Raw genomic sequence first — 15,872 nt, 5'->3', positions numbered from 1 at the left:
CCTTCTCAAGAACATTGTTACAGATCAGTTGACACTGTTACTGATCTCGATTGGTTACACAATATCCAACAGAATTTCTCAACTCTTAAGATTCTCCATGGACTTCACTTAAAAGTTGGTTGCCCTGTCATCCTCCTACACAGTCTAAATGCACCTACACTATGCAATGGAACTCACCTTGTAGTCAAACAAATGATGGACCATGTCATTGAAGCCTAAATTATCATGAGACACAGCAAAAACATTAACGTTCTGATTCCTAAAATTTCATTAAACCTAACAGACTGCTTCTACTCTGTGCAGAGACTTCAGTTCCCTCTCAATCTCAGCTTCGCCATGACAATTAGCAAAGCACAAGGTCAGTCACTGAAAGTTGTTGGATTGGACCTTCAAATGTTGTGCTTTTCACATGGACAGTTCTACGTCGGTTGTTCCAGAGTTGACCATTCAGACAACTTATTCATCTGTGCTCCTGAAGGGAAAAGATGTTGTCTACAAAGCAGCCCTACAGTAGTTATTCCTCTACTGCAATCTTCACACCTACACCAAACTGTAGCCGTTAACAATCAGACTTCCTGCAAGCATTTCATTGATATTTTGCTTCATTTCCCTGATTGTTGTTAACAGTACATTACCTTCAACGCACGCTGTTCACTCATAAGCATACTCTGGCATTTATTTTTGTACATGCCATTATTCTATTTGTGTGTTTGCTATAAATGTTTGCTTTTCTTTATCATACATGACTTTCATTGATAAAAAAGCTTCAATGCGGTTGTGTCAGGTATTACGAGAAGAATAAATACACGATACAAAACGTTTCAAGTAAGATATAGGATCCCTGATGCCTACTGCAATTGCAATCCCATTTCATGGACTTTCCTTTATTACTAACAGCCAAATTTGTACTCAAAAAAATTTATTCATTACCTAAGATTCTAAAAACCATATCATAGGCTGTTATCGAAAATGGTAATTATACATTTTACACCTATTGAGTTGAAACAACTTCTAACAACTTAAACCATCCACAGGAGTGCACCATAATAATAAATTACACTATCCAAGGACGGATGCATTTGCTAATTTAAATATAAGTAGAACAAATAATAACAGAAATTAGAGGATAAAGAAATACCAAGAAAATACAGAGTAAGTCTGGCTATCTAACTTGTGAATCTCCTATCGAAACTTCCTGTCTGTAGGCTCCATCCATCTTTCATCACTTGGATTAGTAGTTTCCTCGCAAATCATGCCATTGTAGCGCATATAAATGGAGCTCTTCCTGTCACATTCTCAATCAACTATGGTGTACTCCAAATTCAGTTGTATCCTTCACATCCCTTTCTACATCAATGACCTACTTGCCACCACATCTAACAACACACACTGTTATGCAAATGAAGCTACCCTTTCTTCTTCCATAATTTCTCAATCAGGCTTCATCCACATGCAACTTATATAATCTATACACCAAATTTGCATTGATTTCATAAAGAGACCATCAGAGCACCCCGCATTGGAGCCATGCCCATCTTGTCTCTTTTAATAGCAAAAACACTCAAGGATTACTCATATTAGAAAAGTACTTTCACACCACAATCCTCTAAACATGAGTGGCACTCAGTTAGAGCCCTCACAGATGCTGCAAATGTTGTGCTTCTCTATTAAGGTTCTCCTGTTGAAACACATCTTTAACACAGCTAGGACTCCATCCCAATGACTGGCCCTTCTTTTCAGGACTAGAAAATTAATTCCTCAACAATTGCTGACACACTCAACAAAGCTCAAGTGAAGCCCACAATGTTGTACTGCTTCTACGTCTAGAGTGGTGCTACTGATATGCACTCAGACATCCATGCTACATTCAAAGAAGTGCTACATGATTGGCATCAAATCACTCAAAGACTTCTTCCATCATCTCCTGCACAGGTGTGCTTCTCTCTCCATGTTCAGTCTTTTTAATCACTATTATAATGGTTTCTTATTCTTTGTAACTGGCTGTTTTGCACTCCTCCATTTAATCACACATGGCATACTCACCTCTCTACTCTTTGTTGCCCTTTTTGTGTTTAATCCTTTCCAGACACTACAGTCCTTCCTCACCTGAACATCATTCCTCTGGCATCTGCTCCCTACTCATTACTTCCCTGCAGCTGTTAACTTGCAACAGTTTAAACAGAGCATTAATGTCATTACTGTCATTAAGTCTTGTATGGTTTGAGTATTGCCTCTTCCTTCAGATTTTCAAGAGGGAGATGTAGTTACAAAGTATATGGATGCTGATGTCTACTAGCATGAAATGTGCACAGAAGTTTACAGCACTTCTCTTCTGTTGGTCTTCTATTCTACTGATGATAAAAGTCTGCATTCGATATCAAGTCCATTTGTAGTCAGCAGAGCTTTTATGTTGTATCAGCCTTGGTCTAATTCCATCATTTCAGTAAATAGATTCTTTGGGAAGAGAAAGAATAAACCCTTCCAGTTAACTATCATATATGAGCACTATATACATAACATTCAAGAGTTTGGTACATCTTTGTATGTCATATGTATGATCTAAGTGAAAGCATCAGATGTGAATGTTACTCTGTATTGTCTATTCTGATTTGATATATCTACAGAAGAGTTACATCCTTTAAATAAAGACTCTCTTATGAAACACATGATGCGTGCTAATTACCTGGCTGGTGTATTTCATCACTATTTGGAGCAAATACCAGAAATTTCTCCAAATGGAATGGAACTTAAAGAAAGTTAATGGTCCTATGGAACTTCATATTGATTCATGTGACCTCCCTCTAATTCTAACTCATCAGTTGCAGCTGCAAGAAAGATAATTGGAGGCATGTTCCAAATTTGTAAGTGAATACATCTTTACAAACATCATGCTGTAGTAAAATTGGTTTAAGGTGTACACAGTTGTGTAAATGCTCAGGAATCTGCTGTATCTGATGATGAGGATATGGGCTCTGAAGATGAAAGTTGAAAGCAATTTATTTTTTAAAGATTTTCACAGTATTTAAATGCAAGGACTAAAATAAACACATCTGGAAACAAAATGCATTTAAAAAGATACTATTTGTCCATGTTGATCATTTCAAATTATTGCCCATACAATAAAAAAACAGAGATATGTACTCTGACCAGTCATTAGAGTTGTCAACAGCTTGAGATTCTATATCCAATTAAGGATATAAAAACAGGGAGAGCTCCTGGAGCATCAAGAATCACTACTGAGGTACTTAAAATATCTGGTGGAGTAGGATATGCCCTAGTCACTTATAGTTTATCAGGTTATCCAGGAAGGTGTCACCCCAAGTGACTGGTGTAGTAGCATTATAATTAGCTGCTACAAGGGTAAATGTGATGCCTTAGATAGAAACTACTACAGAGGTATCAAACTGCCAGAATGAGTCAGGAAAGTTACAGAGAGAGGGTTATAACTCAATTGATTAGAAATAGAATTAAACTAGATATGATGCAATTTTGGAAGAGTACCACAGGAAGAGAGGTGCTTGGGAAGAGTACCACCATCTTCCTAGTGAGACAACTGCAGAAAAGGTATTTGGTCAATAGTAAGCCATTGTACTTGGCTTTTATCAACCTGGAGAAAGTTTTTGACTGAGTCCTTCACTCTATTATCTGGTAGTCTCTAAGGAAGTTAGGAATTGATGAGTGGTTTTTTATAACTGTACAAGCCATGTACAGCAGTGCTGTCAGTAGGGTGAGAGTCAACAGTGATGAATTTAGTGTACAAGTAGGGATTCACTAGAACTCAGTTCTCTTCATTCCTATTCATCATAGTCCTCCAGGCCTATGCTGATGACATTGCTCTTATTGCAGAACCTATAGTAGAATTGGAGAAGAAATTCCAGGTATGGAAATGGAAGCAAAACCTGGAATCAAAGGATCTTAACCTAGCAAAGATCAAAATTGTTAGCAACAAAGCAGATAAGACTCTCTTTCTGTCAGGTTAATGGCCCTGCTCAATATGTAGGAAAGAAGTTAGAAGAAATTCCATTTGTTGCACCCAGTGCAAGCTATGGGCAAATAAGAGGTACTGGAACAACAAGCACTAAGAATGCACGGGAATTAAACTCTTTCAAATGCCCTGAGGGCTCTCTTGAGGTTGTAGATTGTGTAACTTAAAATAGATTTCTGTAAATCATGAGGTTTATTTATCTATATCTTTATTATATGTATTTTGGGAGGTTAGGGTCAATGCCTTGGTGCACACTGCATCTAAGTTTCACTCTCACAAAGTTCAACTTTGTTTTTCATATTTCTCTATACCACTGGTAGTCAATTGCAAGTGAACACAGAATCCTAAAATATTGTGTCTACCTTTAATACATTCTTGTTGTCTTTTGAGTTGTAATGCTAGAGGGATATTGAGCTATATTTAATAACCAGTTGATCTAACAAGCAGGGCCTCATATCAGTGAGTGTGTATGGTGGGGCGGGGACACAGTAATGCCATTGAGAGGTAGGCTCCAAAATGGCCTACCTCTTAGGTATGTGTTTGGGGCCCTGAAATGGCGTGACCCTATACACTTGCTGACTTCCGATATGCGGAGTTCTTGACTGGTAGCACTTGCAGGTGCAAATTGTTTGCAAAACAATGGAAAATAAAGGAGAGTATTTTGGATGTAGCTAAACTTTTCGTTAGTCTTATATGTATATTTCATTGAAATATTTTTGGTTTATTTTATAAGATTATTTTTAACTGTTGAGTTAGAGGTTTCATTAGGATAGGGGAATATATTAGAAATGGGAAAAAGAAGTATACCATAATTATGCTGGCTGAAGAATATATGAAATTCAGAAATGCTCATTAATAACATAGATAACCTTGCCTGTCAAGCATGTTAATCATAGCTTCCTGTTTCCTGAGAAACTAGTAGCAATTAAAACATTTAATAAAGTTATTTGTTTGGTGAATTGAAATATTTAGTCTCCTACATAAAATAATTATTTTTAATCTACTTAAAGAGAAATATTAGATTAATTACTGAATATTCAGCTTTCCTACATCACTCATTCCACTGCACTTTCTATATTACTTATACTTTATTACTATAGTACTTAGGATCTTCATTTAATTTTGATTCTTACCGTTATTGCATAGTTATTATGTAATGTATTGGCAATGTTTTGCTCTTCATTATTTTAAAAATTTAATCTTGATTTCTTTGTTAAAAAATTTCTTTTAAATAATTTTGCTTGATTATATTTTATACAACCCAAATGTGGTAGGTTTAAGACATTTATTTACTGGATAAACTTGTACTAAGTCTAGTAACCTGTGTCTAGAATAATTGAAGTTGGGAATGTAATCTAGAGCAGCATTTGAAATAAAATTTTAATTGTGAGAGCTATTCGTAAATATTGTCCACGATATTTCATGGCATTTTTCGTAGCAATATATATTTTTTTCACACTTTTTATGGCTAAATTATTAATAATAATATACTGTATTTACTGGTTTATGGAAGTTCCCTCTGATTAGAATAGCTATGCATCACGTTGCTTGATTTTTTTTTAGATACAAGTACACTGTATCTTATTCCTGCTTTCAATTGAATCCTAGCGGCATCTATCTATATTTCACACATACACACACTCTTTCCCTCTCATGCTCTATTTGTCTCTCAACACCACCCTCTCATTGCAGTGAAAGTATATATGTGTGTGTGTATATATATATATACACACACACACAATGTATTGCACCTAGGCCTCGAAACCAGTTTTATATTATGATCAGTAAAACCGAAACGGATTTGCCAAGTCCGATTTTAATGCTTGCTGTTTCTATTTCTTTTATTTTCGCAAAACATTTCTCCATTTTTTTTTCTTTTGAAGAAATATCGTTGAAACTGAACTAACTGAACTGTTGTCGGTTGCCTTTAGTTGAGAGTGCTGTCTGTTTCATTGAAACATATCACAACATATCAATTCTCACCTTCTCTCCCCTTGAACCTGAGATCATCACCTTGTCATTTCCTTAGCTAATCCCTGGCTTACTCTTTGAATTTGGAGGTAACAGGGTTTATTTATAGCAAGTCAAGGGGATGCTGTTAGTTTTCAGTCAGGTGATCTTTCCCCATTGAGCATATGTAATAACCAGTTCCAGATTCATTTCAAGGAAGTAACACTAACTAAATTTTTTCTTAATTATTTTCATTAGCCCTAGCATGATAAAAAGAAAATCAACTGTTTGGAAATTTTTCGATAGGAAAAAACAAAGATGAAGCTCAATGCAATAAGTCTGATAAGATCATGAAGTCTTCTGGAGGATCTACTACGTCTCTGATCTTGCACTTGAAGAAAATTCATCAAATCGGCATAAATCAAGATGCAAACCAGCCTCCTGTGAAAATGACAAGAACAATGGAACACTTTTTGACAAAGAAATCAATGGAAGAAGAAGTTTCAAAGTTAGCTGCTATGGATGGATTCTCTTTCAATTCAATCACCAAAAGTGACTTTATACAGAGAAATCTTCATAGTCAGAGAGGCAAATATGATAAATTACAACCAACATCTGCAAACGGAGTCAGGAGTATGGTAATGAATTATTAGATAATCAAGAAAGAAGAACTTATTCATTATTTCGAAAATTAGTAGTGCTGGGGATTCGCTACTCATTGACATTGGATGAATACACATAAATTCAAAATAAACGATATATGAACATAAATGTTCATGGGAAAGACAATCATTGGTTGTTGGGTCTTATTGAGATCCATGGCTCCCTTAATAGCAGGAGAACAGAGCAATTTGAGAGAGGACATCTTCGTGAATTTGGATTGGATTTGGATATACACATTGTTGGCTGTACGATGGATGGTGCTTCTATGATGGTGAAATTCAGAAAAGAAATAAGACCTGATCACCAACAATGTCTCACACATTGCATACATCTGTCTGTGATTGACATTCTCTATCAAAAAAATATTGAAAATATTGCCTCAACCGATGAGACTGATAAAAAAAAAGTGAAGAGATCGCTATAACAGACGATAGTGATGATGAAGCTGATATAAGCAAACAAGACATACTTTTTCAAACAGATTTGGCTCACGAAAATGCTTGTTTTCTCCAGCTAAAACCTGAATTTAACAAAGTTTTAAATAAGGTAAGAAAAATTTCAAAACTTTTCCGTAAATCTCCTACAAAAAATGAAATTTTGCAAGATTTTGTACGAGCGAACTTTGATAACAGAGAATATAAACTTATACTGGATTGCAGAACTAGGTGGAATAGCACATTCCATATGATTGAGAGATTTTTAAAATTGAAAAACTGCATTCCAAATGCTCTATGAGCAGTACTTTCCACAGATGCCATAGCTGACGAAGAATGGAAATCTCTCGATTTACTACATGAAATTCTGCATCCAGTAGAAATTATTTTGAAGGCTATTTGCGCTGATGATACAGATTTACTGAAAGCGGAATATTCTATAAAATTTTTATTGAATAAACTTAATATCGTCGGCAACCCTTTGGCTCTAAATCTTCATGAAAGACTTATGCATAGATATAATAAGAGAAGAAATGTCGAAACCTTGACTCTCTTGAGGTATTTTCATAACCCAAGGAAGTTTAAAGGTGAATCAATATCTGGACCTTTCCTTTTTTTAACGAAACAACATTTAAGGAAGTATGCTGAACAAACATATAGAAGATTATTTCCTGAACATGACGCTGAGAACACAACAGAAAATGAAATAGGAGGGAACTTAAAAACAAGTGTTACTGTTGTTCCATCTACTTACGAAGTTAATGAACTAATGAATTCAAATATTTTGAAGCAACTTTGAACAGAAGTGAAAAGCTCAAGAAACCTTGTAGAGCATTGCTTAGAACTAAAGCAACTAGTGTCCAGTCGGAATTACTGGACATTTCAACACAAAATTTAGGACAAGTTTGTCAGGTAAAACACTGAATGCATTTTATTTTTAAAAGATTATTTTCGAAGGAAAGTGAATCATCAAGCAAGTCAAGAAACTTGATTGATTCTCAAAAATACAACTTGGAAGAACGTTGCATTCCTGATTAAATAAATATAATACCATTATTTTTTGTTATTGTTTGTACATAGATACAGATACAGGCACCATCAACATATTTGTGGATATCAGTCAACCTGTTACTTTCTCTCTTTCTCTGTGTAAGTATATAAACAAAATACAATATACGACAAACTTCTTCGTTATGGGGAAAACCGGCTCTAAATCCGCGAAAACCGGTTTTTAACTGGTTTTGAGAATTATACTTAAACTTGGTTTTGGGCATTGTCGGTTTTTTGCAAGCCCCAATTGCACTGGTATTACTTGATCTAGTGATGACAGATCAAAGATGTATACAACACGAGACTGAACGTTAATTTTATACCAGTGCTTTTTTTTTTAAGTCATCACTGCATTTGATCATACACGTTGTTTATTTCAACAGGATAATTTTTAAGGTCGTGAGCCAATATCCTCATTGAAATTAGGTTACTTGCTGGTCCCCCCCCCTCTCTCTCTCTCTCTCTCTCTCTCTTATTATTATAGAATAGATTACTGTATCTAGTGGTAATACAAACTAAATTTTTCAAAACCTTGATTATTTCTAATCTCTGCTCGATCTCCCATTGGTGGTATGCACATATTAGACACAATGAAAATTTTTTTGTAGGTTTTTCGTAAAACTGCATCCAGTAGCTATCTCCAGTATTTGGTTGAGTGCTGTGTTTTTCACATGTTATGAAGCCCTAAGATGCTGCCCAAATGCCCTATATCTTCTTAGGCTTCTGGCAGTGAGCCTAAGCGCCACAAAAAGGTTATGACACTCCATGACAAGGCACAACTGTTGGATATGTTCCGGGAAGGTAAAAGTTATGCTGCAGTTGGTCGCCATTATGTTGTCAATGAAAGCACCATATGCTACTTAAAGAAGAAAGAGGTGGCGATCAGGACTACCATAGCAGAAAGTTTCTGTGAAAGTGCCAAAAAGATAACGATAGTGAGAAATAAGCACTTTGTCAAGATGGAATCTGCCTTGGCATTGTGGATCAAAGACTGCAAGAAGAAAAACATCCTCTTGAGCAGTAACATCATCCATGAGAAAGCACAGAAATTATACCAGCAGTTTGACAAAGGAGATGAAGCAGAAAGCACTGAAGAACCACAACCAGCACCATTGACAGCACCGGAGCCTGAAGATTTTCAAACCAGCAAGGGATGGTTTGACCATTTCCAGAAACGGTTTAAAACAAAGTGTGTTTCCCTACATAGAGAGACAGAATCAGCCAACAAAGAAGCCACTGAGAAGTACCTCAAGACCTTCAGGTAGATCATCAAGGACAAGGGATACAAGCTGGAACAGGTTTTCAGTATTGATGAGACTGGCTTGTTCTGAAAGAGGATGCCTTTCAGAATGTATATCATGAAGGATGAATCCAGAGCCACAGGATTTAAGGTACAGAAGGACAGAGTGATGCTCATTATGTGTGGCTATGCTGCTGGCTTCATGATGAAACCAGGATTTGTCTACAAGTCCACGAACCTGAAGGCCTTCAAAAATAAGAATAAAACCTGCATTCTGGCATTGTTGTGTCTTAAAGTTATGCTCCACTTACTGCCTAAATATGCAGGATACAAGTTAAATGATAGTTTTCTTTACCTAGAAACCCTGGATATTTTGTGTTATTACTTAAACACTTAGTAAAATAAATAATGATAATGGATAAAGGTATAAATTTATAATCACATAAAAATATCTAAACCTTAAAGTAATTGAGTGTCAGTACTTTTTCTTCTCACTAATTTTAAATGACTGTTTATATCTACCAATCATCGGACTGCTCTATATCAGTATATAGTTTTTATTTTCTAAAACAACTATATTAGGCATGTTGTGTTTGCATTAAGTCGCAGTTTGATGAGAATATTCCATCAATATTCCTCATACTGGGATGTATATCTATTTCCATATTTCTCCTACAGCAGTCTCCTGTGGATACTATTGTGAATTGTTTAAGCAACAGTCATGACACATAGAAAAGCAATATCTTGACATTTTGGAGCAGCTACTGACCACATACATAGACTTCCACACTTATGATATGATTATCCTTTTTGGTTGATTTGGGGGATTTAAGGACTTCATTGTTTTCTCTTGTTCAATAGCTATTACACCTTACAAAGATGGCTATTCTTTTCTTTGGCTGATCTCAGTATCAATGGCCAACACATTTGTTATTAAATTGTAATAAACTGTGGAAGCAGGTTTGTGATTTTTCGGTATCAACTTCAAAATGATCTAACTCCTGCTTAACTGCATTCAAAACATTACTTTATCTTTAGTTTTTTGTTAGTTTTATTGACATTTGTTGGTTACAATATTTTATACATACATTTGCTATCAACTAATCCTTTAAACTGATTCTATTTAGATATTTGGAAGAAATACAGCATACTGCATTACTAGTGGTTTTGTTCTGCTTAATACTATTCTATATGTCAAGAATATTTTTCTTTATAAAAGAAAAGGCTTTCTTTTCAAAACTGAGACCTTCGGGTTATGTAGATATTTTCAATTATTTTAACTAGTCACATAAGTATTTCATTTTAGTAATATAGTGAAATGCAATATGTAACATATAATCTATTTCTATAGTTTAATGAAATTAGATTTATCTTTCCTGTGCACTTACATTTGTATGAACTAACATATTCAGTGAATTGTCTTTATATTTTACTCAAATAGCTTTGATTTCTTTTGCTAAATTTGTTTTCCAAATATTTACAGATCTATTCAGAATGTTATGCTATTTTTCTATAAACTAGCAACATTAAAATATGACCACTCTTGCAGTATTCTTTAACATTTGTCTTTCTTGTGACTTCTTTTCTTTATTCATAATTGTATAATTTATTCAACTTGCAATTGTCTTTTTGTATGTTAAAAGCTTTCCATTTACAACTTGATTGAACATTTTTATTCATTCATAAGAAGACTATTTCAGTATATTTGCATGGAAATTACTTATATGTAATTACCATAGAGAATATTCATAACATATTGCCTGGCGATTATCAGTTTTCATTTCCTCTTTGTTTTGGGCAATATCCAATCATTAAAAAATGTAAATCTATTCAATTATACAGAAAATTTTGTATCAGTTTTAGTGTCTTATATATATATTGAAAGCGTGAGAGATACACATACATGTATATTTGATGAGTGAATTTTAAATTACTTCAAAATTTCTTAAGTTATGAAGCATAATGAATTTCAGTATTTCATGACAACGCTTTCAACAGATATGCTTTTTTATTGTCAGATTTGGGGTCCTGAAAAAACCAATTTTTATCAATGTCATCAGAAAACCATTAGACCGATTGATATCTTACTATTATTTTGTGAGGAACGGCGATGACTTCCGGCCATACCTTAAACGGAAAAAAGCAGGAAATAAACAAGTAAGGGAGATTTTTTTTTTTTGAAGGGTTGAATTTTTAAATTTTAGCTTTCATTTTTTTTTTAATAATTATTCTTCAGGTAAATTATTTAAATCTTCAATTTTTAGTGTTATCTGTTAGGTTAAGAGGTTCTCTTTGTTACCATGAAGGTTTCCTACCTCTTCATGGCATCTTGGTCAGCTGGGTTTTTTTAACATAGAAATTTGGCTCATGGATATTGTATAAACATTCTTCAGAGCAACTACTTCTGTTCTTAGGTGATAAGTTTAATCTTTCACCTAGTTTCAAAACCTGCTATTTTCATGTTTTTATCCACTTTCAAAAATGTATGCAAAGTTAACTTCCACCAAAGTCAAATGTCCCGAGAAGAGTCGTAGACGCTATTCTTCCTCCTGATTAAAATAAATAAATTTTATAAGACTGACTATCATAGAACTTTTACTGATGCAATAACATTATTTGTGTGTATATTATATGTGTGCATGTGTTGATACATGTGTCTGTACTTTGATGATTTATTCTACCATTACTACTGCATGTAACTAATATACTGTTATTTATGGTGTACTATAAAAATTTAAAATATAAAATGCCATGGGCTGATCTTGCCTTAATATATGTCAGTGACAAATATTTGTATACAAACTTTTTGTTTTGCACAAGGTCTATATAATCTTACATCTTAAAATGTTGGTGAAATGTATGTTAAAAATTAATTGGACAGTTACGTTGAAATCAGCACTATATTTAGGATAGTGAGTGTTTTGTATCCTGTATTCAAATATAGTTTAAGTTATTTCTTTCATCATTTTAATCAATAAAAATAACATACTCCTGAAAGATATATATATATATATATATATATATATATATATATATATATATTATATATATATATATATATATTTTAATCATTTTAATTAATGTATATATATACAGACATGACAGAAGTAAATAGACACCCTTGTGATTCTTCAAATTTATCTAAGTCTGGAATTATACATTCAAATTATTTATTAATTATTATAATGTGAATATCTAATATTTAGTAGATATGCCCTTTGCATTTTTCAGCCCTTTGCATTTTTTAGGCATGCTACTGATCAGATGAATATTCTCGAGGAATTTCTTGCCAAGTTTCATGTAGTAATCTCAAAAGATCTGGCTTTGAAGATGCTTTCTAGTTCTTTTAATGAAGTGTCCTGTCCATTATGCTCCAGAGATGTTCAATAGGGTTCATATCTGATGACTGACATGATCATGGAAGCTTTTTAATGCCATTCTCTTCTAACCAATCTTGGGTCTTTTTTAGCTGTGTGGCAAGAATCTCATCTTCCAGAAATAAAAAGCCTTCTTTAATCGTTTCACCACTGAAGAAGATTGGAAGGAGTTCTTTCTGCAATATGGACACACATTTATCTGGGTTTATGTTTTCATCACTCTCCATCAGTTCTGATCAACCAGTGCTCCAAATTGCTCCCCAGACCATCACAGAATAGCTGCTGTATTTCATTGTTGGCTGCAACCTTTTCTCATCAAATTCTTGATCACAGAGTCTACAGAGTTGACCACTGTCAGAAAATACAGCGAATCTGTATTCCTCGGAGAATATGACAGTGTCCCAAAATGTTAGCCTTTCCACCATCTCACTGGCCCAATCTTTTCCTCTTTTGATATTGGCTGGTCGAAGATGTGATTTCTTTTTGCTGCTCTACCATAGTAGCTAAGTTTGTGGAGATACCTAACAGTTGTTCTGGGACTGACATCAACTTGTTCGGCTATGTCAGATACCTTGCAACAAAACGAAGGGTCCTGTCAGAGGGCCCTGGTCAACATGGGAGAGGTGATGTGGATTCCTTTCCTTCACTGGTGAATTGCACAATCACTCTATTAACTGTAGAAAGCAGGATTCCAAGGTTTTCTGCAGTTTTTTACACTGACTAAGTCCACCTTCAGATTGATGCACATGATCAAATAGCCACATATAGAACCTGAAACGTAAATATGTCAATTAATAAAAAATATTAACCTTTCAAGTTAAGATAAGCATAGAACAATATTTTATGGGGTGTCTATTTACCTCTGTCATGTCTCTGTATATATCCCTTTAATGATAAGGTCTACACAAGCTAAATATGTGATCTAGTTTTAATGACCATTTTCAGTAGCCATGACTGCTACAAAATTTTCCTTTCCTATAAATTCAAAGCGTATGACATAGGAGAAAGGATAAATAGCAGAAAACTTTACCTGGATTGCTAGAGAGAGAGCAGATCTTTTCAATCTCAGTCACAGATTTTAAAATTGATTTTTGTTAACTAAACAGTTTGAAACTTCGGACACTGGTTGAATGTGTCACATAGAACATGGTTTACCCTTAATGTTTTTGACAAAATTTTGTATTTTAGAAGTTATTTCATGTTAAAATTTGGGTAATTTTAACCAATCAGTGACATGTATTCAGCTGAAGAAAGTTATTGCTGTTATCCCCAGTTCTTCTATACAATAACAAACTGTAGTCAGTTCCTTGACCCAAGACTACAAAAAAATTACTACAGTCTGGAGAGTAAGTGCACTACCGTCCAGCCATATACCTTTTCTGACAGACACAGTCTCATTGCAACCTTTGCGACTGCACTGCCAGTAAAGATTCTCTCGGACCACTTTCTTTTTCATCAAGTGCCCATTTCTACACTTTTTAACTAAAGGTATTATAGCCTTCTCTGCGAAGTATGCTGCCGCATCCTCCTCAGTTTTAAATGTATCCATCAAATTGCAGAGGCTATATGATTTGGCTGCAGCCATACTTCCAAATACAAAAAATAAAATACAACAGGCAAGTAAACAAAAGTTGTTGAAAATTAAGCAAAAATAAAATAAAACAGTCATGAAAATAATTTTATGCAAAAATAAAACAGAGTGGTGAAAATAATTATAGGCAAAAATAAAACAGAGTGGTGAAAAATATCCAAAGACTTAGCAGCCAAGGTGAACAACATGGAATAAACCACACGCGATTGAAAAATGAATTTACTACAGATGACCCGGAAGTTTTTGCTTGATTACTTTCGCAAACAGCAATAACTTTCTTCAACTGAATACATGTCACTGATTGGTTAAAATTACCCAAACTTTAACATGAAATAACTTCTAAAATACAAAATTTTGTCAAAAACATTAAGGGTAAACCATGTTCTATGTGACACATTCAACCAGTATCCGAAGTTTCAAACTGTTTAGTTAAAAAAATTGATTAAAAAATCTGTGACTGAGATTGAAACTATCCAAGAGAGCCAGACATAACATAATTTAGCTACGAAGAATGAAAGGTGTCAACTATTCTGTTCCGTAAAGTTCTTGGAATTGCAAGATTTATCCAAACCCTCCAGAGATATCTCCTTTTTCTAACATTACACTAACATGCTGCATTTTGTACTTTTATTGCCGATTATATTTCCAATTCTAGTGATTATGTTTAATTCTAACACAAACATGCTGGACATATCTAGGTACATATTTTTAATCTTGAATATAGTTTTGTGGACAATTCACATCTTTCTTTCTGAAATACATTAAACCTTTTGCTTTCTACTTTTCTTTCTCTCTTCAGTTGTTAATAGCTTATTGCCTATAAAAATAAAAATTTCATGTAAAAAAAAGTATTGAAATTTCTCCTGCAAATTATCAGCCATTTCTATATTTGATGGAACATTGCACTGTTTAGCTACTGATTTTATTGTATACGCATGCATGTGTGAAAGTGGGAGAAGAGATTAGGCTATATAAAACTGAATTAATGAAAATAATTATGATAGAAAGTTATAATTTTCTTTAGTAAAGATCTTCATTTCTAATTGCTATATGCTGTTATATATTTTAATGCAATAGTGAGTTGTTCTCATTAAAATATCTTCCATGTTTATTTTCTCATGCTATCAATTAAATTTGTTTTATTATATTTTTTTTATGTTCTGTATTGGTGTTTTACCAATGTTCTGCTTCTAAGTAATGGTTAATAAACTTTTCAAAATAGAGATGTGAGAAAGGAAGGGAAGTATATCTTTATGCATATATCCAACTGTGACTATGTAGAGGTGTACTTAAAAGACTATTGTGCCAAAAAGCATGTAATATACTTTGAAAGTTATAACTCTGTAAACTCTTAAGATGTGAAGCTAACCAGAGCTTCTTAATGCTATTCACATAACTGTTATACTTCCATTTTTGTTCAATAGTCTAGGTGTTGTCATGTAAGGCTTTACTTCCACTACAATGATAGGTTGGCATAGCTGTCAAATTGCTTGTGTGTATTGTGTGTGTGTGTTTGAGAGAGAGAGGGAGAGCAAATAGATATATATTGTTTAGGTTCTGCTTTCTGATTGTTTTTTTCTTC

General features: G+C 34.0%; 1 protein-coding gene across 1 annotated transcript in view; it reads left to right on the top strand.

The window, feature by feature from the left end:
• Positions 1-336: 336 nt before the first annotated feature.
• Positions 337-15,872, top strand: part of LOC118760951 (heparan sulfate 2-O-sulfotransferase 1-like) — a 59,665-nt gene continuing 44,129 nt past the window's right edge. Inside the window, exons 1-5 of the mRNA XM_036498581.1 lie at positions 337-358; positions 2,625-2,756; positions 3,808-3,878; positions 5,774-5,793; positions 11,341-11,479. Of these exons, the coding sequence (XP_036354474.1) occupies positions 337-358; positions 2,625-2,756; positions 3,808-3,878; positions 5,774-5,793; positions 11,341-11,479 (384 nt within the window). The remainder of the gene's footprint in view (positions 359-2,624; positions 2,757-3,807; positions 3,879-5,773; positions 5,794-11,340; positions 11,480-15,872) is intronic.

This window comes from Octopus sinensis, unplaced genomic scaffold (genome assembly GCF_006345805.1).
Source record: "Octopus sinensis unplaced genomic scaffold, ASM634580v1 Contig02465, whole genome shotgun sequence".
Taxonomy (NCBI): domain Eukaryota; kingdom Metazoa; phylum Mollusca; class Cephalopoda; order Octopoda; family Octopodidae; genus Octopus; species Octopus sinensis.
Note: the sequence above shows the minus strand (reverse complement) of the source record. Positions and strands in the feature narration are given on the sequence as shown.